Source organism: Chiloscyllium plagiosum, unplaced genomic scaffold (genome assembly GCF_037043375.1).
Source record: "Chiloscyllium plagiosum isolate Xiang-an unplaced genomic scaffold, Cpla_swu_hap1 HiC_scaffold_11, whole genome shotgun sequence".
Taxonomy (NCBI): domain Eukaryota; kingdom Metazoa; phylum Chordata; class Chondrichthyes; order Orectolobiformes; family Hemiscylliidae; genus Chiloscyllium; species Chiloscyllium plagiosum.
The window spans coordinates 82,995,325-83,022,805 of record NW_028270149.1 but is presented as its reverse complement, the minus strand read 5'-3'; the positions used below and the strand labels follow the sequence as shown (position 1 = coordinate 83,022,805).

The 27,481-nt window shown below is 59.3% G+C and overlaps 1 protein-coding gene across 1 annotated transcript in view; it reads right to left on the bottom strand.

Annotated features, from left to right (window-relative positions):
- The window catches only part of LOC122557468 (uncharacterized), a 210,461-nt gene that overhangs the window by 112,175 nt on the left and 70,805 nt on the right, over positions 1-27,481 (bottom strand). Inside the window, exons 11-16 of the mRNA XM_087991810.1 lie at positions 25,530-25,648; positions 20,495-20,594; positions 19,967-20,076; positions 19,702-19,872; positions 19,543-19,559; positions 18,183-18,194 (exon numbers count right to left, since the gene is read on the bottom strand). Of these exons, the coding sequence (XP_087847936.1) occupies positions 18,183-18,194; positions 19,543-19,559; positions 19,702-19,872; positions 19,967-20,076; positions 20,495-20,594; positions 25,530-25,648 (529 nt within the window). The remainder of the gene's footprint in view (positions 1-18,182; positions 18,195-19,542; positions 19,560-19,701; positions 19,873-19,966; positions 20,077-20,494; positions 20,595-25,529; positions 25,649-27,481) is intronic.

Here is a 27,481-nt window from a genome sequence, read left to right as displayed (position 1 = left end):
CCAGAAATTCCCCTGTCTCCCTGCCCCAGAATTTCCCCTGTCCCCCTGACCTAGACTGTCTCCCTGTCCCTCCGCCCCAGACATTCCCCTGTCCCCCTGCCCCAGGCTGACTCCCTGTCCCCCCGCCCCAGACTGTCCCCCTGTCCCCCTGTCCACCTGCCGCAGACTGTCTCCATGTCCCCCTGCCCCAGACTGTCTCCCTGTCTCCCGCTACCCCAGACTGGCCTGTCCCCCTGCCCCAGACTGACCCCTGTCCCTCTGCCCCAGACTGTCCCCCTGTCCCAGACTGTCTCCCTGTCCCCCCGCCCCAGACTTTCCCCGTCCCCCTGCACCAGACTGTCTCCCTGTCTCTCCCTGCCCCAGACTGTCTCCCTGACTCCCCCTACTCCAGACTGTCTCCCTGTCCCCCTGTTTCCCTGTCCCTCTGGCCCACACTGTCTCCATGTCCACCCGCCCCAGACTTTCCCCTGTCCCCCTGCCACAGACTGTCTCCCTGTCCCCCTGCTCCAGACTTTGCCCTGTCCCCCTGCCCCAGACTTTGCTCTGTCCCCCTGCCCCAGACTGTCTCCCGTTCCCCCTGCCCCAGACAGTCCCCCTGTCCCACTGCCCCAGACTGTCTCCCTGTCCCCCTGCCCCAGACTGTCTCCCTGTCTCCCACTGCCCCAGACTGTATCCCTGTCTCCCCCTGCCCCAGACTGTCTCCCTTTCCCCCTCCCCAGACTGTCCCCCTGTCTCCCTGTCTCTCGGTTTCCCTGTCCCCCTGCCCCAAACTGTCCCCCTGTTGCCCTGCCCCAGACTGTCCCCCTGTCACCCTGCCCCAGACTGTCCCCTATTTCCCTGTCCCCCTGCCCCAGACAGTCTCCCTGTCCCCCTGCCCCAGACTGTCCCCCTGTCCCAGACTGTCCCCTATTTCCCTGTCCCCCTGCCCCACACAGTCTCCCTGTCCCCCTGCCCCAGACTGCCCCCCGTCTCCCTGCCCCAGACTGGCCCCTATTTCCCTGTCTCCCTGCCCCAGACAGTCTCCCTGTCCCCCTGCCCCAGACTGTCCCCCTGTCCCCCTGTCCCAGACTGTCCCCTATTTCCCTGTCTCCCTGCCCCAGACTGTCTCCCTGTCCCCCTGCCCCAGACTGTCTCCCTGTCTCCCTGCCCCAGACTGTCTCCCTGTCCCCCTGCCCCAGACTGTCCCCCCGCCCCAGACTGTCTCCCTGTCTCCCCCTGCCACAGACTGTCTCCCTGACCCCTCCCCAGACTGTCCCCCTGTCTCCCTGTCTCTCTGTTTCCCTGTCCCCCTTCCCCAAACTGTCCCCCTGTCCCCCTGCCCCAGACTGTCCCCCTGTCCCCCTGCCGCAGACTGTCTCCCTGTCTCCCGCTGCCCCAGACTGGCCCTGTCCCCCTGCCCCAGACTGACCCCTGTCCCCCTGCCCCAGACTGTCCCCCTGTCCCAGACTGTCTCCCTGTCCCCCCGCCCCAGACTTTCCCCGTCTCCCTGCCCCAGACTGTCTCCCTGTCTCTCCCTGCCCCAGACTGTCTCCCTGTCTCCCCCTACTCCAGACTGTCTCCCTGTCCCCCTGTTTCCCTGTCCCTCTGGCCCACACGGTCTCCATGTCACCCCGCCCCAGACTTTACCCTGTCCCCCTGCCCCAGACTGCCCCCTTGTCCCGCTGCCCCAGACTGTCCCCCTGTCCCCCTGCCCCAGACTGTCCCACGTTCCCCCTGCCCCAGACAGTCCCCCTGTCTCCCTGCCCCAGACTGTCCCCCGTCCCCCTGCCACAGACTGTCCCCCTGTCCCCCTGCCCCAGACTGTCCCCAGTCCCCCTGCCCCAGACAGTTCCACTGTCTCCCTGCCCCAAACTGTCCCACGTCACCCTGCCCCAGACTGTCCCCGTCCCCCTGCCCCAGACTGTCCCCCATCCCCCTGCCCCAGACTGTCCCCCTTGTCCCCCTGCCCCAGATTGTCTCCCTGTCCCCCTGCCCCAGACTGTCTCCCTGTCCCCCTGCCACAGACTGTCCCCTGTCTCCCTGTCCCCCTGCCCCAGACTGTCTCCCTGTCTCCCCCTGCCCCAGACTGTATCCCTGTCTCCCCCTGCCCCAGACTGTCTCCCTGTCTCCCCCTGCCCCAGACTGTATCCCTGTCTCCCCCTGCCCCAGACTGTCTCCCTGTCCCCCTGCTCCAGACTTTGCCCTGTCCCCCTGCCCCAGACTTTGCTCTGTCCCCCTGCCCCAGACTGCCCCCTTGTCCCGCTGCCCCAGACTCTCTTCCTGTCTCCCTGCCACAGACTGCCCCCTTGTCCCCCTGCCCCAGACTGTCTCCCTATCCCCCTGCCCCAGATTGTCTCCCTGTCCCCCTGCCCCAGACTGTCTCCCTGTCGCCCTGCTCCAGACTGTCTCCCTGTCTCCCGCTGCCCTAGACTGTCCCTGTCCCCCTGCCCCAGACTGTCTCCCTGTCCCCCTGCCCCAGACTGTCCCCCTGTATCCCACCTTGCGCCAGACTGTCCCCCTGTCCCCCTGCCCCAGAAATTCCCCTGTCTCCCTGCCCCAGACATTCCCCTGTCCCCCTGCCCCAGGCTGTCTCCCTGTCCCCCCGCCCCAGATTTCCCCTGTCCCCCTGCCCCAGACTGTCTCCCTGTCCCCCTGCCCCAGACTGTCCCCATGTCCTCCTGCCCCAGACTGTCCCTGTTCCCCCCGTCCCAGACTGTCCACCTTTCCCCCGGACCCAGACTGTCCACCTTTCCCCCTGTCCCAGACTGTCTCCCTGTCTCCCGCTGCCCCAGACTGTCCCCGTGTCTCCCCCTGCCCCAAACTGACCCCCGTCTCCCCCTGCCCCAAACTGTCCCCCGTCTCCCCCTGCCCCAGACTGTCTCCCTGTCCTCAGTCTCCCTGTCTCCCTGTCCCAGTCTGTCCCTCTGTCCCCCTGCCCCAGACTGTCTCCCTGTCCGCCTGCCCCAGATTGTCTCCCTGCCTCCTGCTGCCCCAGACTGTCCCTGTCTCCCTGCCCCAGACTGTCTCCCTGTCTCCCAGCCCCAGACTGTCTCCCTGTCACCCTGCCCCAAACTGTCCCCCGTCTCCCCCTGCCCCAGACTGTCTCCCTGTCCTCAGTCTCCCTGTCTCCCTGTCCCAGTCTGTCCCTCTGTCCACCTGCCCCAGACTGTCTCCCTGTCCGCCTGCCCCAGATTGTCTCCCTGCCTCCTGCTGCCCCAGACTGTCCCTGTCTCCCTGCCCCAGACTAACGCCCTGTCCGCCTGCCCCAGACTGTCTCCCTGTCCCTCTGCCTCAGTCTGTCCCCCTGTCCCCCTGCCCCAGACTGTCTCCCTGTCCCTCTGCCTCAGTCTGTTCCCCTGTCCACCTGCCCCAGACTGTCTCCCTGTCCCCCTGCCCCAGACTGTCTCCCTGTCCCCCTGCCCCAGATTGTCTCCCTGTCCCCCTGCCCCAGACTGTCTCCCAGTCCCCCTGCCCCAGACTGTCCCTGTCCCGCTGCCCTAGACTATCCTTGTCCCCCTGCCCCATATTTTCTCCCTGTCTTCCTGCCCCAGACTGCCCCCCTGTGCCCCTGTCTCCCTGCCCCAGACTGTCCCTGTCCCCCTGCCCCAGACTGTCCCTGTCCCCCTGCCCCAGACTGTCTCCCTGCCCCAGACTGTCTCCCTGTCACCCTGCCCCAGACTGTCTCCCTGTCCCGCTGCCCTAGACTATCCTTGTCCCCCTGCCCCATATTTTCTCCCTGTCTTCCTGCCCCAGACTGCCCCCCTGTGCCCCTGTCTCCCTGCCCCAGATTGTCCCCCTGTCACACTGCCACAGACTGTCTCCCTGTCTCCCCCTGCCCCAGACTGTCCACCTGCCCCAGACTGTTTCACTGTCCCCCTGCCTAAGATTGTCCCCCTGTCCACCTGCCCCAGACTGTCTCCCTGTCCCCCTGCCACAGACTGTCTCCCTGTCTCCCTGTCCCCCTGCCCCAGATTGTCCCTCTGTCACCCCGCCCCAGACATTCCCCTATCCCTCTGCCCCAGACTGTCCTCCTCTCCCCCCCTACCCCAGACTGTCCCCATGCACCAGATGGTCTCCCAATCCCCCTGTCTCCCTGCCCCAGACAGTCTCCCTGTCCCCCTGCCCCAGACAGTCCCCCTGTCCCCCTGCCCCAGACAGTCCCCCTGTCCCCCTGCCCCAGACAGTCTCCTTGTCCCCCTGCCCCAGACTGTCCCCTATTTCCCTGTCCCCCTGCCCCAGACTGTCTACCTGTCTTCCTGCCTCAGACTGTCCCCCTGCCCCAGACTGTCCCCCATTCCCACTGCCCCAGACAGTCCCCCTGTCTCCCTGCCCCAGACTGTACCCCGTCCCCCTGCCCCAGACTGTACCCCGTCCCCCTGCCACAGACCGTCCCCTGTCTCCCTGTCCCCGTACCCCAGACTGTCTCCCTGTCTGCCCCTGCCCCAGACTGTGTCCCTGTCTCCCCCTGCCCCAGACTGTCTCCCTGTCTCTCTGTTACCCTGTCCCCCTGCTCTAAACTGTCCCCCTCCCCAGACTGTCCCCCTGTCCCCCTGTCCCCTTGTCCCCCTGCCCCAGACTTTCCCCTGTCCCACTGCCCCAGACTGTCTCCCGGTCTCCCTGCCCCAGAAATTCCCCTGTCTCCCTGCCCCAGAATTTCCACTGACCCTTGCCCCAGACTGTCTCCCTGTCCCCCGCCCCAGACATCCCCCTGTCCCCCTGCCCCAGGCTGTCTCCCTGTCCCCCTGCCCCAGACTGTCTCCCTGTCTCCCCCTGCCCCAGACTGTCCCCCTGTCTCCCCCTGCCCCAGACTGTCCCCCTGTCTCCCCCTGCCCCAGACTGCCTCCCTGTCCTCAGTTTCCCTGTCCCCTCTCTCCCATGTCCCCCGTCCCAGTCTGTCCCTCTGTCCCCCTGCCCCAGACTGTCTCCCTGGCCCTCTGACTCAGTCTATCCCCCTGTCCACCTGCCCCAGACTGTCCCCTTGTCCACCTGCCCCAGACTGTCTCCCTGTCGCCCGCTGCCCCAGACTGTCTCCCTGTCCCCCTGCCCCAGATTGTCTCCCTGTCCCCCTGCCCCAGATTGTCCCCCTGTCTCCCCCTGCCCCAGACTGTCCACCTGCCTCACACTGTCCCCCTGTTCTCCTGTTTCTCTGTCCACCTGCCCCAGACTGTCCCCCTGCCCCAGACTGTTTCACTGTCCCCCTGCCTCAGATTGTCCCCCTGTCCACCTGCCCCAGACTGACCCCCTGTCCACCTGCCCCAGACTGACCCCTGTCTCCCTGTCCCCCTGCCCCAGACTATCCCTTGTCCCCCTACCCCAGACTGTCCCCTTGACCCGCTGCCCCAGACTGTCTCCCTGTCCCCCTGTCTCCCGCTGCCCCAGACTGTCCCCCTGTCCCAGACTGTCTCCCTCCCCCTGCCCCAGACTGTCTCACTGTCTCCCCCTGCCCCAGACTGTGTCCTTGTCTCCCCCTGCCCCAGATTGTCTCCCTGTCCCCCTCCCCAGACTGTCCCCCTGTCTCTCTGTTTCCCTGTCACCCTGCACCAAACTGTCCCCCTGTCCCCCTGCCCCAGACTGTCCCCCTGCCCCCCTGTCCACCTGCCGCAGACTGTCTCCCTGGCCCCCTGCCCCAGGCTGCCTCCCTGTTCCCCTGCCCCAGACTGTCTCCCTGTCTCCCGCTGCCCCAGACTGGCCCTGTCCCCCTGTCCCAGACTGTCTCCCTGTCCCCCCGCCCCAGACTTTCCCCTGTCCCCCTGCCCCAGACTGTCTCCCTGTCTCTCCCTGCCCCAGACTGTCTCCCTGTCTCCCCCTACTCCAGACTGTCTCCCTGTCCCCCTGTTTCCCTGACCCTCTGGCCCACACTGTCTCCATGTCCCCCGCCCCAGAATTTCCCCTGTCCCCCTGCCCCAGACTGTCTCCGTGTCCCCCTGCTCCAGACTTTGCCCTGTCCCCCTGCCCCAGACTTTGCCCTGTCCCCCTGCCCCAGACTGTCTCCCTGTCCCCCTGCCCCAGACTGTCTCCCTGTCTCCCGCTGCCCCAGACTGGCCCTGTCCCCCTGTCCCAGACTGTCTCCCTGTCCCCCCGCCCCAGACTTTCCCCTGTCCCCCTGCCCCAGACTGTCTCCCTGTCTCTCCCTGCCCCAGACTGTCTCCCTGTCTCCCCCTACTCCAGACTGTCTCCCTGTCCCCCTGTTTCACTGTCCCTCTGGCCCACACTGTCTCCATGTCCCCCTGCCCCAGAATTTCCCCTGTCCCACTGCCCCAGACTGTCTCCGTGTCCCCCTGCTCCAGACTTTGCCCTGTCCCCCTGCCCCAGACTTTGCCCTGTCCCCCTGCCCCAGACTGTCTCCTTGTCCCCTTGCCCCAGACTGTCGCCCTGTCCCCCCTGTCTCCCTGCCCCAGACTGTCCCCCTGTCTCCCGCCTCAGACTGACCCCTTGTCCCCCTGCCTCAGACTGTCTCCCTGTCCTCCTGCCCCAGGATGTTTCCCTGTCTCCCTGCCCCAAACTGTCCCCCTGTGTCCCTGTTTTCTTGTACCCCCTGCCCAGACTGTCTCCCTGTCCCCCTGCCCCAGACTGTCCCCCGTCCCCCTGTCTCCTTACCCCCTGCCCCAGACTGTCCTCCGTCCCCCTGTCCCCTTGTCCCCCTGCCCCAGACTTTGCCCTGTCCCCCTGCCCCAGACTGTCTCCCTGTCCCCCTGCCCCAGAATGTTTCCCTGTCTCCCTGCCCCAAACTGTCCCCCTGTGTCCCTGTCCCTCTGCCCAGACTGTCCCCCGTCCCCTTGTCTCCTTGTCCCCCTGCCCCAGACTGTCCCCCGTCTCCCTGTCCCCTTGTCCCCCTGCCCCAGACTGTCTCCCTGTCCCCCTGTTTCCCTGTCACCCAGGCCCAGAATGTCTCCCTGTCTCCCTGCCCCAGACTGTCTCCCTGTGCCCCCCGCCCCAGACTGTCTCCCTGTCCCCTCCGCCCCAGACTGTCTCCATGTCTCCCCCTGCCCCAGACTGTCTCCCTGTCTCCCCCGCCCCAGACTGTCTCCCTGTATGCCCCATGCGCCAGACTGTCCCCCTGTCCCCCTGCCCCAGAAATTCCACTGTCTCCCTGCCCCAGAAGTTCCCCTGTCCCCCTGCCCCAGGCTGTCTCCCTGTCCCCCCGCCCCAGACTTTCCCCTGTCCCCCTGCCCCAGACATTCTCCCTGTCTCCCCCTGCCCCAGACTGTCCCCCTGTCTCCCCCTGCCCCAGATTGCCTCCCTGTCTTCAGTTTCTCTGTCTCCCTGTCCCAGTCTGTCCCTCTGTCCCCCTGCCCCAGACTGTCTCCCTGTCCCTCTGACTTAGTCTGTCCCCCTGTCCACCTGCCCCAGACTGTCTCCCTGTCTCCTGCTGCCCCAGACTGTCTCCCTGTCCCCCTGCCGCAGACTGTCTCCCTGTCCCCCTGGCCCAGACTGTCTCCCTGTCTCCTGCTGCCCTAGACTGTCCCTGTCCCCCTGCCCCAGACTGTCTCCCTGTCCCCCTCCCCAGACTGTCCCCCTGTCTCCCTGTCTCTCTGTTTCCCTGTCACCCTGCCCCAAACTGTCCCCCTGTCCCCCTGCCCCAGACTGTCCCCCTGCCCCCCTGTCCACCTGCCGCAGACTGTCTCCCTGTCTCCCTGCCCCAGGCTGTCTCCCTGTCCCCCTGCCCCAGACTGTCTCCCTGTCCCCCTGCCCCAGACTGTCTCCCTGTCTCCCGCTGCCCCAGACTGGCCCTGTCCCCCTGTCCCAGACTATCTCCCCGTCCCCCCGCCCCAGACTTTCCCCTGTCCCCCTGGCCCAGACTGTCTCCCTTTCTCTCCCTGCCCCAGACTGTCTCCCTGTCTCTCCCTGCCCCAGACTGTCTCCCTGTCTCCCCCTACTCCAGACTGTCTCCCTGTCCCCCTGTTTCCCTGTCCCTCTGGCCCACACTGTCTCCATGTCCCCCGCCCCAGAATTTCCCCTGTCCCCCTGCCCCAGACTGTCTCCATGTCCCCCTGCTCCAGACTTTGCCCTGTCCCCCTGCCCCAGACTTTGCCCTGTCCCCCTGCCCCAGACTGTCTCCTTGTCCCCTTGCCCCAGACTGTCGCCCTGTCCCCCCTGTCTCCCTGCCCCAGACTGTCCCCCTGTCTCCCGCCTCAGACTGTCCCCTTGTCCCCCTGCCTCAGACTGTCTCCCTGTCCCCCTGCCCCAGAATGTTTCCCTGTCTCCCTGCCCCAAACTGTCCCCCTGTGTCCCTGTTTCCCTGTACCCCCTGCCCAGACTGTCTCCCTGTCCCCCTGCCCCAGACTGTCCCCCGTCCCCCTGTCTCCTTACCCCCCTGCCCCAGACTGTCCCCCGTCCCCCTGTCCCCTTGTCCCCCTGCCCCAGACTTTGCCCTGTCCCCCTGCCCCAGACTGTCTCCCTGTCCCCCTGCCCCAGAATGTTTCCCTGTCTCCCTGCCCCAAACTGTCCCCCTGTGTCCCTGTCCCTCTGCCTCAGTCTCTCCCCCTGTCCACCTGCCCCAGACTGTCTCCCTGTCCGCCTGCCCCAGACTAACTCCCTGTCCCCCTGCCCCAGACTGTCTCCCTGTCCCCCTGCCCCAGATTGTCTCCCTGTCCCCCTGCCCCAGACTGTCTCCCAGTCCCCCTGCCCCAGACTGTCCCTGTCCCCCTGCCCCAGACTGTCCCTCTGTCCCCCTGCCCCAGACTGTCTCCCTGCCCCAGACTGTCTCCCTGTCTCTCCCTGCCCCAGACTGTCTCCCTGTCTCTCCCTGCCCCAGACTGTCTCCCTGTCTCCCCCTACTCCAGACTGTCTCCCTGTCCCCCTGTTTCCCTGTCCCTCTGGCCCACACTGTCTCCATGTCCCCCGCCCCAGAATTTCCCCTGTCCCCCTGCCCCAGACTGTCTCCGTGTCCCCCTGCTCCAGACTTTGCCCTGTCCCCCTGCCCCAGACTTTGCCCTGTCCCCCTGCCCCAGACTGTCTCCTTGTCCCCTTGCCCCAGACTGTCGCCCTGTCCCCCCTGTCTCCCTGCCCCAGACTGTCCCCCTGTCTCCCGCCTCAGACTGTCCCCTTGTCCCCCTGCCTCAGACTGTCTCCCTGTCCCCCTGCCCCAGAATGTTTCCCTGTCTCCCTGCCCCAAACTGTCCCCCTGTGTCCCTGTTTCCCTGTACCCCCTGCCCAGACTGTCTCCCTGTCCCCCTGCCCCAGACTGTCCCCCGTCCCCCTGTCTCCTTACCCCCCTGCCCCAGACTGTCCCCCGTCCCCCTGTCCCCTTGTCCCCCTGCCCCAGACTTTGCCCTGTCCCCCTGCCCCAGACTGTCTCCCTGTCCCCCTGCCCCAGAATGTTTCCCTGTCTCCCTGCCCCAAACTGTCCCCCTGTGTCCCTGTCCCTCTGCCTCAGTCTCTCCCCCTGTCCACCTGCCCCAGACTGTCTCCCTGTCCGCCTGCCCCAGACTAACTCCCTGTCCCCCTGCCCCAGACTGTCTCCCTGTCCCCCTGCCCCAGATTGTCTCCCTGTCCCCCTGCCCCAGACTGTCTCCCAGTCCCCCTGCCCCAGACTGTCCCTGTCCCCCTGCCCCAGACTGTCCCTCTGTCCCCCTGCCCCAGACTGTCTCCCTGCCCCAGACTGTCTCCCTGTCTCTCCCTGCCCCAGACTGTCTCCCTGTCACCCTGCCCCAGACTGTCTCCCTGTCACCCTGCCCCAGACTGTCTCCCTGTCCCGCTGCCCTAGACTCTCCCCCTGTCTTCATGCCCCAGACTGCCCCCCTGTGCCCCTGTCTCCTTGCCCCAGATTGTCCCCCTGTCACACTGCCACAGACTGTCTCCCTGTCTCCCCCTGTCACAGACTGTCCACCTGCCCCAGACTGTTTCACTGTCCCCCTGCCACAGACTGTCCTCTGTCTCCCTGTCCCCCTGCCCCAGATTGTCCCTCTGTCACCCCGCCCCAGACATACCCCTATCCCTCTTCCCCAGACTGTCCTCCTCTCCTCCCCTACCCCAGACTGTCCCCATGCCCCAGATGGTATCCCAATCCCCCTGTCTCCCTGCCCCAGACAGTCTCCCTGTCCCCCTGCCCCAGACAGTCCCCTGTCCCCCTGCCCCAGACAGTCCCCCTGTCCCCCTGCCCCAGACAGTCTCCTTGTTCCCCCTGCCCCAGACTGTCCCCTATTTCCCTGTCCCCCTGCCCCAGACTGTCTACCTGTCTTCCTGCCTCAGACTGTCCCCCTGCCCCAGACTGTCCCCCATTCCCCCTGCCCCAGACAGTCCCCCTGTCTCCCTGCCCCAGACTGTATCCATCCCCCTGCCCCAGACTGTCTCCCTGTCCCCCTGCCCCAGACTGTCTCCCTGTCCGCCTGCCCTAGACTGTCTCCCTGTCCCCCTGCCCCGACTGTCTCCCTGCCCCCCTGCCACAGACCGTCCCCTGTCTCCCTGTCCCCGTGCCCCAGACTGTCTCCCTGTCTGCCCCTGCCCCAGACTGTGTCCCTGTCTCCCCCTGCCCCAGACTGTCTCCCTGTCTCTCTGTTACCCTGTCCCCCTGCTCCAAACTGTCCCCCTCCCCAGACTGTCCCCCTGTCCCCCTGTCCCCTTGTCCCCCTGCCCCAGACTTTCCCCTGTCCCCTGCCCCAGACTGTCTCCCTGTCCCCCTGCCCCAGAAATTCCCCTGTCTCCCTGCCCCAGAATTTCCACTGTCCCCCTGACCCAGACTGTCTCCCTGTCCCCCGCCCCAGACATCCCCCTGTCCCCCTGCCCCAGGCTGTCTCCCTGTCCCCCTGCCCCAGACTTTCCCCTGTCCCCCTGCCCCAGACTGTCTCCCTGTCTCCCCCTGCCCCAGACTGTCCCTCTGTCTCCCCCTGCCCCAGACTGTCCCTCTGTCCCCCTGCCCCAGACTGTCTCCCTGGCCCTCTGACTCAGTCTATTCCCCTGTCCACCTGCCCCAGACTGTCCCCTTGTCCACCTGCCCCAGACTGTCCCCTTGTCCACCTGCCCCAGACTGTCTCCCTGTCGCCCGCTGCCCCACACAGTCTCCCTGTCCCCCTGCCCCAGATTGTCTCCCTGTCCCCCTGCCCCAGATTGTCCCCCTGTCTCCCCCTGCCCCAGACTGTCCACCTGCCTCACACTGTCCCCCTGTTCTCCTGTTTCTCTGTCCACCTGCCCCAGACTGTGCCCCTGCCCCAGACTGTTTCACTGTCCCCCTGCCTCAGATTGTCCCCCTGTCCACCTGCCCCAGACTGACCCCCTGTCCACCTGCCCCAGACTGTCTCCCTGTCCCCCTGTCTCCCGCTGCCCCAGACTGTCCCCCTGTCCCAGACTGTCTCACTGTCTCCCCCTGCCCCAGACTGTCCCCTGCCCCAGACTGTCTCCCTGTCTCCCCCTGCCCCAGACTGTGTCCTTGTCTCCCCCTGCCCCAGATTGTCTCCCTGTCCCCCTCCCCAGACTGTCCCCCTGTCTCCCTGTCTCTCTGTTTCCCTGTCACCCTGCACCAAACTGTCCCCCTGTCCCCCTGCCCCAGACTGTCCCCCTGCCCCCCTGTCCACCTGCCGCAGACTGTCTCCCTGTCCCCCTGCCCCAGGCTGTCTCCCTGTCCCCCTGCCCCAGACTGTCTCCCTGTCTCCCGCTGCCCCAGACTGGACCTGTCCCCCTGTCCCAGACTGTCTCCCTGTCCCCCCGCCCCAGACTTTCCCCTGTCCCCCTGCCCCAGACTGTCTCCCTGTCTCTCCCTGCCCCAGACTGTCTCCCTGTCTCTCCCTGCCCCAGACTGTTTCCCTGTCTCCCCCTACTCCAGACTGTCTCCCTGTCCCCCTGTTTCCCTGTCCCTCTGGCCCACACTGTCTCCATGTCCCCCGCCCCAGAATTTCCCCTGTCCCCCTGCCACAGACTGTCTCCGTGTCCCCCTGCTCCAGACTTTGCCCTGTCCCCCTGCTCCAGACTTTGCCCTGTCCACCTGCCCCAGACTGTCTCCCTGTCGCCCGCTGCCCCAGACTGTCTCCCTGTCCCCCTGCCCCAGATTGTCTCCCTGTCCCCCTGCCCCAGATTGTCCCCCTGTCTCCCCCTGCCCCAGACTGTCCACCTGCCTCACACTGTCCCCCTGTTCTCCTGTTTCTCTGTCCACCTGCCCCAGACTGTCCCCCTGCCCCAGACTGTTTCACTGTCCCCCTGCCTCAGATTGTCCCCCTGTCCACCTGCCCCAGACTGACCCCCTGTCCACCTGCCCCAGACTGTCTCCCTGTCCCCCTGTCTCCCGCTGCCCCAGACTGTCCCCCTGTCCCAGACTGTCTCACTGTCTCCCCCTGCCCCAGACTGTCCCCTGCCCCAGACTGTCTCCCTGTCTCCCCCTGCCCCAGACTGTGTCCTTGTCTCCCCCTGCCCCAGATTGTCTCCCTGTCCCCCTCCCCAGACTGTCCCCCTGTCTCCCTGTCTCTCTGTTTCCCTGTCACCCTGCACCAAACTGTCCCCCTGTCCCCCTGCCCCAGACTGTCCCCCTGCCCCCCTGTCCACCTGCCGCAGACTGTCTCCCTGTCCCCCTGCCCCAGGCTGTCTCCCTGTCCCCCTGCCCCAGACTGTCTCCCTGTCTCCCGCTGCCCCAGACTGGACCTGTCCCCCTGTCCCAGACTGTCTCCCTGTCCCCCCGCCCCAGACTTTCCCCTGTCCCCCTGCCCCAGACTGTCTCCCTGTCTCTCCCTGCCCCAGACTGTCTCCCTGTCTCCCCCTACTCCAGACTGTCTCCCTGTCCCCCTGTTTCCCTGTCCCTCTGGCCCACACTGTCTCCATGTCCCCCGCCCCAGAATTTCCCCTGTCCCCCTGCCACAGACTGTCTCCGTGTCCCCCTGCTCCAGACTTTGCCCTGTCCCCCTGCTCCAGACTTTGCCCTGTCCCCCTGCCCCAGACTTTGCCCTGTCCCCCTGCCCCAGACTGTCTCCCTGTCTCCCGCTGCCCCAGGCTGGCCCTGTCCCCCTGTCCCAGACTGTCTCCCTGTCCCCCTGCCCCAGACTTTCCCCTGTCCCCCTGCCCCAGACTGTCTCCCTGTCTCTCCCTGCCCCAGACTGTCTCCCTGTCTCCCCCTACTCCAGACTGTCTCCCTGTCCCCCTGTTTCCCTGTCCCTCTGGCCCACACTGTCTCCATGTCCCCCGCCTCAGAATTTCCCCTGTCCCCCTGCCCCAGACTGTCTCCGTGTCCCCCTGCTCCAGACTTTGCCCTGTCCCCCTGCCCCAGACTTTGCCCTGTCCCCCTGCCCCAGACTGTCTCCTTGTCCCCTTGCCCCAGACTGTCGCCCTGTCCCCCCTGTCTCCCTGCCCCAGACTGTCCCCCTGTCTCCCGCCTCAGACTGTCCCCTTGTCCCCCTGCCTCAGACTGTCTCCCTGTCCCCCTGCCCCAGAATGTTTCCCTGTCTCCCTGCCCCAAACTGTCCCCCTGTGTCCCTGTTTCCCTGTACCCCCTGCCCAGACTGTCTCCCTGTCCCCCTGCCCCAGACTGTCCCCCGTCCCCCGTCCCCCTGTCTCCTTACCCCCCTGCCCCAGACTTTGCCCTGTCCCCCTGCCCCAGACTGTCTCCCTGTCCCCCTGCCCCAGAATGTTTCCCTGTCTCCCTGCCCCAAACTGTCCCCCTGTGTCCCTGTCTCTCTGCCCAGACTGTCCCCCGTCCCCCTGTCTCCTTGTCCCCCTGCCCCAGACTGTCCCCCGTCTCCCTGTCCCCTTGTCCCCCTGCCCCAGACTGTCTCCCTGTCTCCCTGTTTCCCTGTCACCCTGGCCCAGAATGTCTCCCTGTCTCCCTGCCCCAGACTGTCTCCCTGTGCCCCCCGCCCCAGACTGTCTCCCTGTCCCCTCCGCCCCAGACTGTCTCCATGTCTCCCCCTGCCCCAGACTGTCGCCCTGTCTCCCCCGCCCCAGACTGTCTCCCTGTATCCCCCATGCGCCAGACTGTCCCCCTGTCCCCCTGCCCCAGAAATTCCCCTGTCTCCCTGCCCCATAATTTCCCCTGTCCTCCTGCCCCAGGCTGTCTCCCTGTCCCCCCGCCCCAGACTTTCCCCTGTCCCCCTGCCCCAGACATTCTCCCTGTCTCCCCCTGCCCCAGACTGTCCCCCTGTCTCCCCCTGCCCCAGACTGTCCCCCTGTCTCCCCCTGCCCCAGATTGCCTCCCTGTCTTCAGTTTCCCTGTCTCCCTGTCCCAGTCTGTCCCTCTGTCCCCCTGCCCCAGACTGTCTCCCTGTCCCTCTGACTCAGTCTGTCCCCCTGTCCACCTGCCCCAGACTGTCCCCCGTCCACCTGCCCCAGACTGTCCCTCTGTCCACCTGCCCCAGACTGTCTCCCTGTCTCCTGCTGCCCCAGACAGTCTCCCTGTCCCCCTGCCCCAGACTGTCCCCTATTCCCCTGTCCCCCTGCCCCAGATTGTCTACCTGTCCTCCTGCCTCAGACTGTCCCCCTGCCCCAGACTGTCCCCCGTTCCCCCTGCCCCAGACTGTCCCCCTGTCCCTCTGACTCAGTCTGTCCCCCTGTCCACCTGCCCCAGACTGTCCCCCGTCCACCTGCCCCAGACTGTCCCTCTGTCCCCCTGCCCCAGACTGTCTCCCTGTCCCTCTGACTCAGTCTGTCCCCCTGTCCACCTGCCCCAGACTGTCCCCCGTCCACCTGCCCCAGACTGTCCCTCTGTCCACCTGCCCCAGACTGTCTCCCTGTCCCCCTGCCCCAGACAGTCTCCCTGTCCCCCTGCCCCAGACTGTCCCCTATTCCCCTGTCCCCCTGCCCCAGATTGTCTACCTGTCCTCCTGCCTCAGACTGTCCCCCTGCCCCAGACTGTCCCCCGTTCCCCCTGCCCCAGACTGTCCCCCTGTCTCCCTGCCCCAGACTGTCCCCAGTCCCCCTGCCCCAGACTGTCCCCCTGTCTCCCTGCCCCAAACTGTCCCCCGCCCCCCTGCCCCAGACTGTCCCCCGTACCCTGCCTCAGACTCTCCCCCGTCCCCCTGCCCCAGACTCACCCCCGTCCCCCTGCCCCAGACTCTCCCCCCTCCCCCTGCCCCAGACTGTCTCCCTGTCCCCCTGCCCCAGACTGTTTCCCTATCCCACTGTTTCCCTGTCCCCCTGGCCGAGATTGTCTCCCAGTTTCCCTGTCTCCCTGTCTCCCTGACCAGACTGTCTCCTTGCCCCAGACTGTCTCCCTGTCCCCCTGCCCCAGACTGTCTCCCTGTCCCCCTGCCCCAGACTGTCTCCCTGTCTCCCCCTGCCCCAGACTGTCTCCCTGTCCCCCTCTCTCCCATGTCCCCCTGCCCCAGACTGTCTCCCTGTCCCCCTGCCCAGACTGTCTCCTGTCCCCCTGCCCCAGAATTTCCCCCTGTCCCCCTGCCCAGACTGTCTCCCTGTCCCCCTGCCCCAGAATTTCCCCTGTCCCCCTGTCCCAGACTGCCTCCCTGTCACCCCGCCCCAGACATTCCCCTATCCCTCTGCCCCAGACTGTCCTCCTCTCCCCCCCTACTGCAGACTGTCCCCCTGCCCCAGACGGTCTCCCTATCCCCCTGTCTCCCTGCCCCAGACAGTCTCCCTGTCTCCCTGCCCCAAACAGTCTCCCTGTCCCCCTGCCCCAGACAGTCTTCCTGTCCCCCTGTCCCCCTGCCCCAGACAGTCCCCCTGTCCCCCTGCCCCAGACAGTCTCCTTGTTCCCCTGCCCCAGACTGTCCCCTATTTCCCTGTCCCCCTGCCCCAGACTGTCCCCCGTCCCCCTGCCCCAGACTGTCTCCCTGTCCCCCTGCCCCAGACTGTCTCCCTGTCCCCTGCCCCAGACAGTCTCCCTGTCCCCCTGCCCCAGACAGTCTCCCTGTCCCCCTGTCCCCTGCCCCAGACTGTCTACCTGTCATCCTGCCTCAGACTGTCCCCCTGTCCCCCTGCCCCAGACTGTCCCCCGTTCCCCCTGCCCCAGACAGTCCCCCTGTCTCCCTGCCCCAGACTGTCCCCCGTCCCCTGCCCCAGACTTTCCCCCTGTCCCCCTGCCCCAGACTGTCCCCAGTCCCCCTGCCCCAGACAGTTCCCCTGTCTCCCTGCCCCAAACTGTCCCCCGTCCCCCTGCCCCAGACTGTCCCCCGTACCCTGCCCCATACTGTCCCCCGTCCCCCTGCCCCAGACTCTCCCCCGTCCCCTGCCCCAGACTGTCTCCCTGTCCCCCTGCCCCAGACTGTTTCCCTATCCCACTGTTTCCCTGTCCCCCGGCCCTGATTGTCTCCCAGTTTCCCTGTCTCCCTGTCTCCCTGACCAGACTGTCTCCTTGCCCCAGACTGTCTCCCTGTCCCCCTGCCCCAGACTGTCTCCCTGTCCCCCTGCCCCAGACTGTCTCCCTGTCCCCCTGCCCTAGACTGTCTCCCTGCCCAAGACTGTCTCCCTGCCCCAGACTGTCTCCCTGTCCCCCTGCCCCAGACTGAGCCCCTGTCCCCCTGTCACCCTGCCCCAGACTGTCCCCCTGTCCACCTGCCCCAGACAGTCTCCCTGTCGCCCTGCCCCATACTGTCCCCTGTCTCCCTGTCCCCCTGCCCCAGACTGTCCCCCTGTCCCCCTGCCCCAGACTGTCTCCCTGTTTCCCTGTCCCCCTGTTTCCCTGACCCCTGCCCCAGACTGTCCCCCTGTTCTCCACCCCAGACTGTCTCCCTGTTTCCCCTGTTTCCCTGTCCATCTGGCCCAGACTGTCCCCCTGCCCCCCTGCCTCAGTCTGTCTCCCTGTCCCCCTGCCCCAGACTGTCCCCCTGTCCCTCGTTTCCCTGTCTCCCTGTCTACCTGTCCCCCTGTTATCCTGTCCCCCTGTTATCCTGTTCCCCTCTCTCCCTGTCCCCCTGCCCCGGACTGTTTCCCTGTCCCCCTGTCTCCCTGTCCCTCTGCCCCAGACTATCTCCTTGTCTCCCCGTCTCCCTGCCCCAGACTGTCTCCTTGTCTCTCCCTGCTCCAGACTGTCACCCCATCTCCCCCTGCCCCAGACTGTCCCCCTGTCTCCCCCTGCCCCAGACTGTCTCCCTGTCCCCCTCTCTCCCATGTCCCCCTGCCCCAGACTGTCTCCCTGTCCCCCTGCCCCAGACTATCTCCCTGTCCCCCTGCCCCAGACTGTCTCCCTGTCTCCCATGTCCCAGACTGTCTCCCTGTCCCCCTGCCCCAGAATTTCCCCTGTCCCCCTGCCCCAGACTGCCTCCCTGTCACCCCGCCCCAGACATTCCCCTATCCCTCTGCCCCAGACTGTCCTCCTCTCCCCCCCTACCGCAGACTGTCCCCCTGCCCCAGACGGTCTCCCTATCCCCCTGTCTCCCTGCCCCAGACAGTCTCCCTGTCTCCCTGCCCCAGACAGTCTCCCTGTCCCCCTGCCCCAGACAGTCTTCCTGTCCCCCTGTCCCCCTGCCCCAGACAGTCCCCCTGTCCCCCTGCCCCAGACAGTCTCCTTGTTCCCCTGCCCCAGACTGTCCCCTATTTCCCTGTCCCCCTGCCCCAGACTGTCCCCCGTCCCCCTGCCCCAGACTGTCTACCTGTCATCCTGCCTCAGACTGTCCCCCTGTCCCCCTGCCCCAGACTGTCCCCCGTTCCCCCTGCCCCAGACAGTCCCCCTGTCTCCCTGCCCCAGACTGTCCCCTGTCCCCTGCCCCAGACTTTCCCCCTGTACCCCTGCCCCAGACTGTCCCCAGTCCCCCTGCCCCAGACAGTTCCCCTGTCTCCCTGCCCCAAACTGTCCCCCGTCCCCCTGCCCCAGACTGTCCCCCGTACCCTGCCCCATACTGTCCCCCGTCCCCCTGCCCCAGACTCTCCCCCGTCCCCCTGCCCCAGACTGTCTCCCTGTCCCCCTGCCCCAGACTGTTTCCCTATCCCACTGTTTCCCTGTCCCCCGGCCCAGATTGTCTCCCAGTTTCCCTGTCTCCCTGTCTCCCTGACCAGACTGTCTCCTTGCCCCAGACTGTCTCCCTGTCCCCCTGCCCCAGACTGTCTCCCTGTCCCCCTGCCCCAGACTGTCTCCCTGTCCCCCTGCCCTAGACTGTCTCCCTGCCCAAGACTGTCTCCCTGCCCCAGACTGTCTCCCTGTCCCCCTGCCCCAGACTGAGCCCCTGTCTCCCTGTCACCCTGCCCCAGACTGTCCCCCTGTCCACCTGCCCCAGACAGTCTCCCTGTCGCCCTGCCCCATACTGTCCCCTGTCTCCCTGTCCCCCTGCCCCAGACTGTCCCCCTGTCCCCCTGCCCCAGACTGTCTCCCTGTTTCCCTGTCCCCCTGTTTCCCTGACCCCTGCCCCAGACTGTCCCCCTGTTCTCCACCCCAGACTGTCTCCCTGTTTCCCCTGTTTCCCTGTCCATCTGGCCCAGACTGTCCCCCTGCCCCCTGCCTCAGTCTGTCTCCCTGTCCCCCTGCCCCAGACTGTCCCCCTGTCCCTCGTTTCCCTGTCCCCCTGTCTACCTGTCCCCCTGTTATCCTGTCCCCTGTTATCCTGTCCCCCTGTCTCCCTGTCCCCCTGCCCCGGACTGTTTCCCTGTCCCCCTGTCTCCCTGTCCCTCTGCCCCAGACTATCTCCTTGTCTCCCCGTCTCCCTGCCCCAGACTGTCTCCTTGTCTCTCCCTGCTCCAGACTGTCGCCCCATCTCCCCCTGCCCCAGACTGTCTCCCTGTCCCCCTGTCTCCCTGTCCCCCTGCCCCAGACTGTCTGCCTGTCCCCCTGTCCCCCTGCCCCAGACTGTCCCCCTGTCCCAGACTGTCCCCCTTGCCCCTGTCTCCCTGTCCCAGACTGTCTCCCTCCCCCAGACTGTCTCCCTGTCACCCTGTCCCAGACTGTCCCCCTCTCCCCCGTCTCCCTATCCCCCTGCTCCAGACAGTCTCCCTGTAGCCTTGCCCCACACTGTCCCCTGTCTCCCTGTCCATCTGCCCCAGACAGTCTCTCTGTTCACCTGCCCCTGACTGTCCCCCTCTCTCCCTATCCCCCTGTCCCAGACTGTCTCCCTGTTTCCCTATCCCAGTTTCCCTGCCCCCTGCCCCAGACTGTCCCCCTGTCCCCCGCCCCAGACTGTCCCCCTGTTTCCCTGTCCACCTGGCCCAGACTGTCCCCCTGTTTCCTTGTCCCCCTGTTTCCCTGACCCCTGCCGCAGACTGTCCCCCTGTCCCCCGCCCCAGACTGTCCCCCTGTTTCCCTGTCCACCTGGCCCAGACTGTCCCCCTGCCCCAGACTGTCCCCCTGTCTCCCTGTGTCCCTGTCCCAAAGTGTCCCCCTGTCTCCCTGCCCCAGACTGTTTCCCTGTCCCCCTGTATCCCTATCCCCCTGCCCCAGACTGTTTCCCTGTCCCCCTGTCTCCCTGTCCCCCTGCCCCAGACTATCTCCCTGTCCCCCCGTCTCCCTGCCCCTGATTGTCTCCTTGTCTCTCTCTGCCCCAGACTGTCGCCCGTCTCCCCCTGCCCCTGACTGTCTCCCTGTCCCCCTGCCCAGACATCTTCCTTGTTCCTCTACTCCAGAGTTTCTCTGAATCTCTCTACTCCAAAGCCTCTTCTTCTGTGCACTCTCCCTTTCCTGTAATCAGGAGGGAAGTCGCTTCTCTTGAAAATTAAATGGAAAGTGATGACACAGAGAGTAGCACAGTGACAGTCCGACTACCAATCAGCTGTTCTGACTGAATTGCCTCCTTTCACCTGATGGAATTTCTTCTGTGTCTCTGAATCATATCCAGTGTTACTATCCTGCAATAGCTCACATTACGTTTATTTTAAGTGCAGATATTACTGTCACACAAGAGGAGCTGTATGGTGTTTTGTTTCTCTCACCTGCCGCAGGCTGTCACCTTCAGCCCCACCAATTACGATCACAGCAATAACAGGGACCCATATGAAACAAAATGTCAACATAAGCCAGCCGAGTGTAACTGCCCAAGAAGGATACTCCAAAACTCCATATTCTGGTGGTCTAAATATTATTATCGACCAGATTAGGATTATCTGTTGAGAAAAGGAATGAGATGTTAATTGTGTGAAAAAGGTGCAGCCTGATGAATGGTAGTTTATGGCACTAAAAGATGCGACATCCAATTACCATCAGCACTGTAGGTGTGACCACAATCCAGCACGCTCTCCACCACAGCCAGAAGCGCCAATTCCTTTCCCCAATCATCATCTCAATGTCCTTGATGAATCTGTTTATCCCTATACACAACAAGGAAACAGAGATACACCATCACTCACTCCCTGCCCCAGACTGTCTCCCTGTCTCCCTGCCCCAGACTGTCTCCCTGTCTCCCTGCCCCAGACTGTCTCCCTATCTCCCTGCCCCAGACTGTCTACCTGTCTCCCTGCCCCAGACGGTCTCTCTGTACCCCTGCCCCAGACTGGGTACAGGGGTACGGAGATACACCATCACTCACTCTGCACTGTCTTCAGGGTCCCTTGTTTCCGAATTTGAAATTCATTCTGTGTCGGTTACCATTGTTGAATAGTCCATATTACAACTTCAAATTCTCAGTATTTTGGATGTAACTTCACACATTTAATACTCAATGCCAATTTACTTGCTTCTGCTAGTCTTAAATGCTTCAAGATTCCAAATCCTCGGACTCACACTTACCATAGACCCAGCTTAAGCCGATGAGTTCCAGTAATGCAATCAGAAGTAGACCCCATCCAGAACAGAAGTGATCAATTAAATGTATCCAGTAAATCCCAGCCTAAAAAGATATTGAGATAATGGATGGTGAAAATGGTCCTTTGCAGAATGCTTTACAATGGATGAACTCTGTTATACTGAATGCTAAGATAACCACACCTTCCATTCTCACCAATTTCCATTTCCTTTGAGTCAGTTGCTAGCATTCAATGCAATATATCATTTAAGTACACTTACAATGGAATTGATGGCTACTCAACAATGCTGAAGGGCTATATATTTGTCTCACATAATATTTCCCATAGCCTCATTGTAAACATCTCTTCAACCAATGTTCCCATTGCTAATCCAGTTGGCTTTAAATAATTTCACAAACTAGCTTATTATTTCCCATATGCTTGCACATCCAATCACAGAAACAATTTCTAGGTATCAACAAACATTTCAGGAAGGCTCATCAACTCTTCCTTAATTCAAAGGTATTTGGTAGCAATGGGGTAAATCTATTTTGCTTTTAAGAGCCACTCAGACTGATTTTCACTGCACTAAAATTACAAGTAGGTAAGATCACAGGAAGTCCTCACTTAATTGGTTAGAGGAACCTGCAATTTGAAGAGGGAGAACATGTTGCAAAACAGTCTGTCTGAGGCTCATAATCCCCTCCCAAGATTGCCTTCTCACCTTACCCAAGAACTGAGATCCAGCTCTGGCAGGATCAAAATGGGAACGAGGCCGGAACATGTGACAATATTGATGCAAAACAGCAGCAACACTTTGCAAATGTAGCTCTCTAATTGAACAGTGATGTGAATGCAAAACAGTGTTGCAAGACACGATATTAAGGGCATCCTGTATTATAAAAGTGTTAAAAGTTGCTTGTAATTTTTATATCACCTCACCACAACCGCTGAAAGCAAACCAAACTCACGGCTATAATTTACTCCGAGATGCAGTGTACTCAAAGAACAGCCTGACACCAAAAAACACATTGGTTTTTATGCTTCACACATTTAATAATGTGCTCATTATTCCCAACCCCTCCCCCCCCACCTCTGCTCCAGTTTCATGCTGTTGAGAATTGATTGTGTTTTTCTGACATAGAACATGCTATGGTGACATTAAACTTTGTTTTCAATCCTTTATGGGATGTATGCATCACTGGCAACGGCAGCCTTGATTGCCCATCTCAAATGCCCTTTGAGTGTGTGGTGGTGAGTTGCCTTCTTGCGTCCTACAGCCCATACAATGCAGGTACACCCACAGTGCTGTTAGGGAGGGAGCTTTGATAATTATTTTGTGTCAGTGTGGTATGTGGCATGGGTGAGAACCAGAGGTGCTGGCACATCTTGAGTCCTTGTCCTTCTCATTGGTAGAAGGTTGTGAGTTTGGAAAGTTCTGTTGAAACAAGCTTTGGTAAGTTGTTCAACGGATCTTGAATACTGGACACACTTTGGGCTAGTGATGGAGGGACCGACTCTTTAAGTTAGGGGATTGGGTGCTGATCAAGCGCCCTTAAAGGAGAGGCAATGGCTCAACAATATTATTGTTGAACTGTTAAACCAGAGATCCAAGCAATGTTCTGGGGACCCAGGTTCAAATCCTACCACAGCAGATGATGGAATTTGAATTTAATAAATATTAGAAATTAAGAGTCTAATGACAACATTGCCGAGTGTCAGAAAAACCCATCTGGTTCACTCATGTCCTTCCTGAAGAAGGGCCTGTGCCCGAAACGTCGAATCTCCTGTTCCCTGGATGCTGCCTGACCTGCTGTGCTGTTCCAGCAATAAAGTTTCAACTTTCGGGAAGGAAACTACCGTCCTTATCCGAGCAATGTGGTTGATTCTTAATTGCCCTCTGTGTGATCCGGGAGGTCAATAAATGCTAGCCTAGCCAGTGACACCCTCATCTATAAAGGCAGTGGAATAGAGAGCGTCACTTTGAGACCAGCAGAGGCTAGCTAAGGGAATAATCAATCAGCGCTTCTCTTTAGTTTATTATTTGAAACATAGATATTTGTTCCAAACTGGGAATTGGAAAATTAAGAATTGAATCAAGTTATTGTGGTACTAAATTAATTAATAGGTTATAAGCTCAAATCAGTTATAACTGAGGCATTAATTGAGATCAATAGTTCAATCAGAGTGATACCTAGATTGTTAAAATAGCAATAATGGTTTCCTTTTACATTTTTGATGGGACTTGCTAACACGTGGGAGCTTCAGGATACATGGTCATCGTAGGGATATGTTGGAACTGCCTTTGACTACACCAGCTCAAGGTCAGGATTTGCAGGGTCCAGAGACAGCAGGGGTCACTGTGGAGCATCAAGAAGGATGAGAATTCCCTGAATAGCAGATTCCAGCAAGTGGTCATTCCCTGGCAGTGGAAGTTTAGGATAGCAGGTTGGTGGACACCCAAAAGTGAAGGAAGTGGCAGCAAGTGCAGAAGTCTGCAGGGTGCCTGCTACTCCTGAACCAGTATTCAACATTGGAGCCTGCTGGGAGTGATGATATCCTGAAGTAATTCAGTCAAGAGCATTTACTAATCACCAAAAGGCAGCCAGGATATAAATGCAGTTGTCAAGGGACATTCCACAGTCAAGGGATAGATAGGCATTTCTGTACCTAACACTAAGATTCCCATGTGGTGCTTTGCTTCCATAGTGCCAGGACAAACGTCAGCAACAAAGAGAATGCAAAGTATTCTACAGGAGGACAGAATTGATCCAGATGTTGGTGGTACTCATTGACATTAACAACATAGAGAGGGAAAGCATCTATGGTCAGATTTTGAGGAGCTAGGAAGGAAGCTAAAAAGTGAGACTTTAATGATAACATTGTTAAGGGCCACACACTTAGTGAAAGTACAACTAGAAAGACAGCTAGGGTCAATGCTTATTTGGGAGTACATTGCTGGAAGGAAGACTTGAGATTCTTGGGCACTGTGACCATATATTGGGGTAGAAAGCATCTATTCAAAATGAACAGGTTGCACTTGAACAGGCCTGGGACCATTACCCTCACAGGGAGTTACACAAGTCTGGCTGGTGAAGATTTAAACAATATTGGCTGGGGTGGGCAGCGACATTATGAAGAAGAGAAAAGTAAACATAAAAATCAGCAAGAAGCTAGAGTGGCAGGGATTGAGAGGCAAGTAGTTTCATATTGAATGGGAGCAAAAAAAAAGTAGTCTTAAGCTTTTAGTTAGGTTCTCTCAAGGGGTCATGAGAGACTCTGAACATATTGAAGGATGCTGAATATATTGAAGGAGATCGATTTTTAATCATAAGGGGATAAAGGGTGATGGGGAGCGGGCAGAAAAGTGGAGTTGAGTCTGAAATGAGATCAGCCATGATCATATAGAATACTGGAGCAGGCCTGAGGGGCTGAATGGCCTAATCTTGCTCCTAGTTCTTATGTTGTCCATTTTGGCTCTCTCTCTTCTAAAGATTAAGCATCTTGAAATGTTTAGTTCCCAGCCTTGATCACCTTGCAACAAAGAAAGGTTTTGCCTTCTCAAATCCGACTTAGGAGAAAGTGTCGCAGATACTTAAATTTCAGTTGCAGAGTGGGGTTGGGGCAGTTGTCAGTGTGACTCAGGCCCAACATCCTAGGATCGAGTATGGAGACAATGAGGCATGCGGGCTGCTAAATGCAGAGGTGGTCTGTGTGAAAGATTGCCCTTGGTGCTATAAGACCTTTGAGAAAAGTGAATAAAACATAAAAAAACTGTCACCCCTCATGACTTCACATAATCCTCATAGACCATCCATGCTAACGTATGCCTCAACACAAATGTCATGACTCTTATGTACTTCATACCAATCTATGCCCCTCTATCTATCATTTGACCCTATGCCCCAGGCCAACTTAACACTAATCCAAGGCCCACGCACTATCGTTTGACTTAACCTCCCATTCTGATTCTCCCATATCCCACATGGACAAACCTTATTTGCCAAAGTAAAATTAAGTAAAATAATATTTTAACTGTGTGATACTTAAAAATCTCACTGCATTCATTTTGTTTAAATTCATTCAAGTGGCTAAAGCCCTAAAAAAAAAAGTGCTTTTGAAGTCGGAGGTCCACATCAAAGACTTTATTACCACTTGGATACGTCAAACAAGCTGTGTACTGATAGGCGCTGAAAATGTGTTGCTGGAAAAGCACAGCAGGTCAGGCAGCATCCAGGGAACAGGAGAATCGACGTTTCGGGCATAAGCCCTTCTTCAGGAACTGATAGGCACCTAGCTATGATAATGATAGGTAGTGGAATCAACAGTACAGATACCTTGAGCTTAGGTCAGCAAATTGTTTTTGTTTAAAACAAAACAGTCTGTTTTAATGCGAAGGGCAGGACACACATATCCCTCTCTGACTCTACCCAAAGAATACCCTCTCTCTCCAAACAGTCCTGCTGCTTTATCTATACTTTTTGACCGAAGGGCCTAAAATCCATGGATGCAATTTTGGACATCTTCAATGAAATTTGGATTTGCTTGCAAAGCAATGGAAAAAATATAACTGCCTGTATAAACTGTGGATATGCAAACTGCAATCCATCCCTCCATGTTCGGGTGTGGGAATTCCAGAAACTGGGATCCAGTGCCATTTTTCCTATGGCAGGGAAGCCTTCAATAATCACATGAATTAATGAATCAAATTTCCATAGATTTCATCCTGTGATGGGAGTGGGAATTTTACCACGAGCCGCATCAACCCTTTGCATAAAGTTAAATACATTCAAAAGCAACACTTGCACACAAATAAAACTCAAAATGCAGCAGAAGTTGGAAATCTGAAATGAAAAACAGGAAACTTGGAACTACTCAGCAGGTCAGGCATCTTCTGTAGAGAGAGGGATAGAGTTAATTTTTCAGGTTAATGATTTTTCAACAGAACACCATTAATACATTATACTGACAAGTCAGAACATAGTGCAATCTGTTCTTCAGAATACAACAACCAGAATATCCATTAAAGGGTTTCGTACCTGCGTTACGAGCAACATTCCAAGTAAATATAAGATCAAACAAACAATAACCGTCACATATAACCGTTTGTCTCGCAGAAAGTTGGGAAACTCATCAAGAAGGCTTGTTATAATTGTCTCTAGTGAAAGAAAATGGAGTGAAATCAATCAATAATTAACACATAGAAAACATAAGAAATCATCTTCCCCCATACATCCCCTCCCTTCTGGTGCTTAAGACAATGCAGCTTTGTGCTGACTTGGCTTGGCCTGAGGTATTTCCTTCACTCTGCCAACACTGTGCAGTATCAGCGGTCTGGCAGAAGGAAACCTGAATGCTGTGGCTTCCCGGCAAGATAGCTGTCTGCCCATGGCAGCCCATCTTCATCAGGAGTGAAGCATTTAACAGACAGTGGAAAATGTGTACAATACTGGCAGACATTACTCCAGTTAACAAAGAGAAAGCTGGGGAAAATGTACATTACAGGAAATTCTCCCGACCTCACCTTCCAGAATCATAGAATCCCTGCAGAGTGGAAGCAAGCCATTCAGCCCATTGAGTCCACACTGACCCTTCGAAGTGCACCCCACTATCCTATTACTCTACATTTCCCATGGCTAACCCAACTAGCCTGCACATCCTGGGATACTATGGAAAATTCAGCATGGGCAATCCATCTAACCTGCACATTTTTGGACTGTGGGAGGAAAGTGCATCACTCAGAGGAAATCCAGGGAGAATGTGCAAACTCCACAGAGATAGTTGCCCAAAGGTCCCTAATACTGAGAATCAGCTGTACTAACCACACAGCCACCATGCTGCCCACTAGGACTATTGTATTCACTTCTTTACTCAGTTTAGGCTTGCTCAGTTCATATGGTTCAGGTTGGAAACATGTTGTTTGTTTTGAGTTGTGTGGGAGGTGGGGATGCCTTGTTAGCAAGTGAACAGGACTTGGTCTTCCTGCCTGCCTTCAAATACATGGGCTTAAAATGATGGTTTAGAGAACAAGATAAGGTTGAGGAGCTTGAAAATTGTGCACCAATTGTGGAATGGTGACAAAGAGCAGGAGTTGGCAGGGTGGACTTATTTAGAATTGAATATAAAGCTAAAGGAAATGATAGAAAGTGATCAGGACAAGGCAAAAAGGAATGTTACGGGAAGTATAACTATTTAAAATTAATGTACGCCAAGAACTCATGTAGGTCGGCGTCAATGGGACTGATTGGCAATTGCCTGTGCAATAACCAGCCTTGGCAATTTTTAAAATAACCTGTGACTTACAAATAAGGGAGGATGGAGGCTAAAGACTGAACTGAAACAAACCTGAAGTAACAACTCACAGCCTCACCCACCTTTAACGATGTAACACATCTGACGTTTTCAGCCAAATATTGACAAGGAGCTGAATGGAGGCATTTGGACAAGTAGGTGTGGGTTTTAAAAAGCGTTAAAGTAGGGTGGTTTTCTGGAATATAATTTGAGAATGGTTAAAGGACTGAAGAAGCCATCATTTTCTCGTTGGCTTGCAACAAGACCAGTTAATCCCTCTTAACCTCCACTCTCACCGCTCCCACTTTGCCTTGTAGTCTTGCGTTGTTATTTTTCTTGACGTAATTTTCTAATTCCTTTATGAATGCCATGATTGACTCTGCTTCCACCACCCTGTCAGGTTTCATCACACCTCTTTACATCCCAACCACTGTCTAAAAAAGAAGATCCTATGTCATTTTTGGTGCTTTTGAGGTTCATGTTAAATCATTGGCTTGTTCTGCCAATGGGAATAATTTCTCTCCATCAACTCCGTCGAGTCACCTGACGATTTTGAACACTTCTGTCAAAACTCTTCTCAACCTTCTCTTCTCCAAGGTCAACAGTCCTAGTTTCTCCTATCTCTCCGATCAAACAAGGAAGATCCTTAGGTTGATGTCTAGATGACTGAAAGCATCACTGGCAATGGACAAAAGGGGGC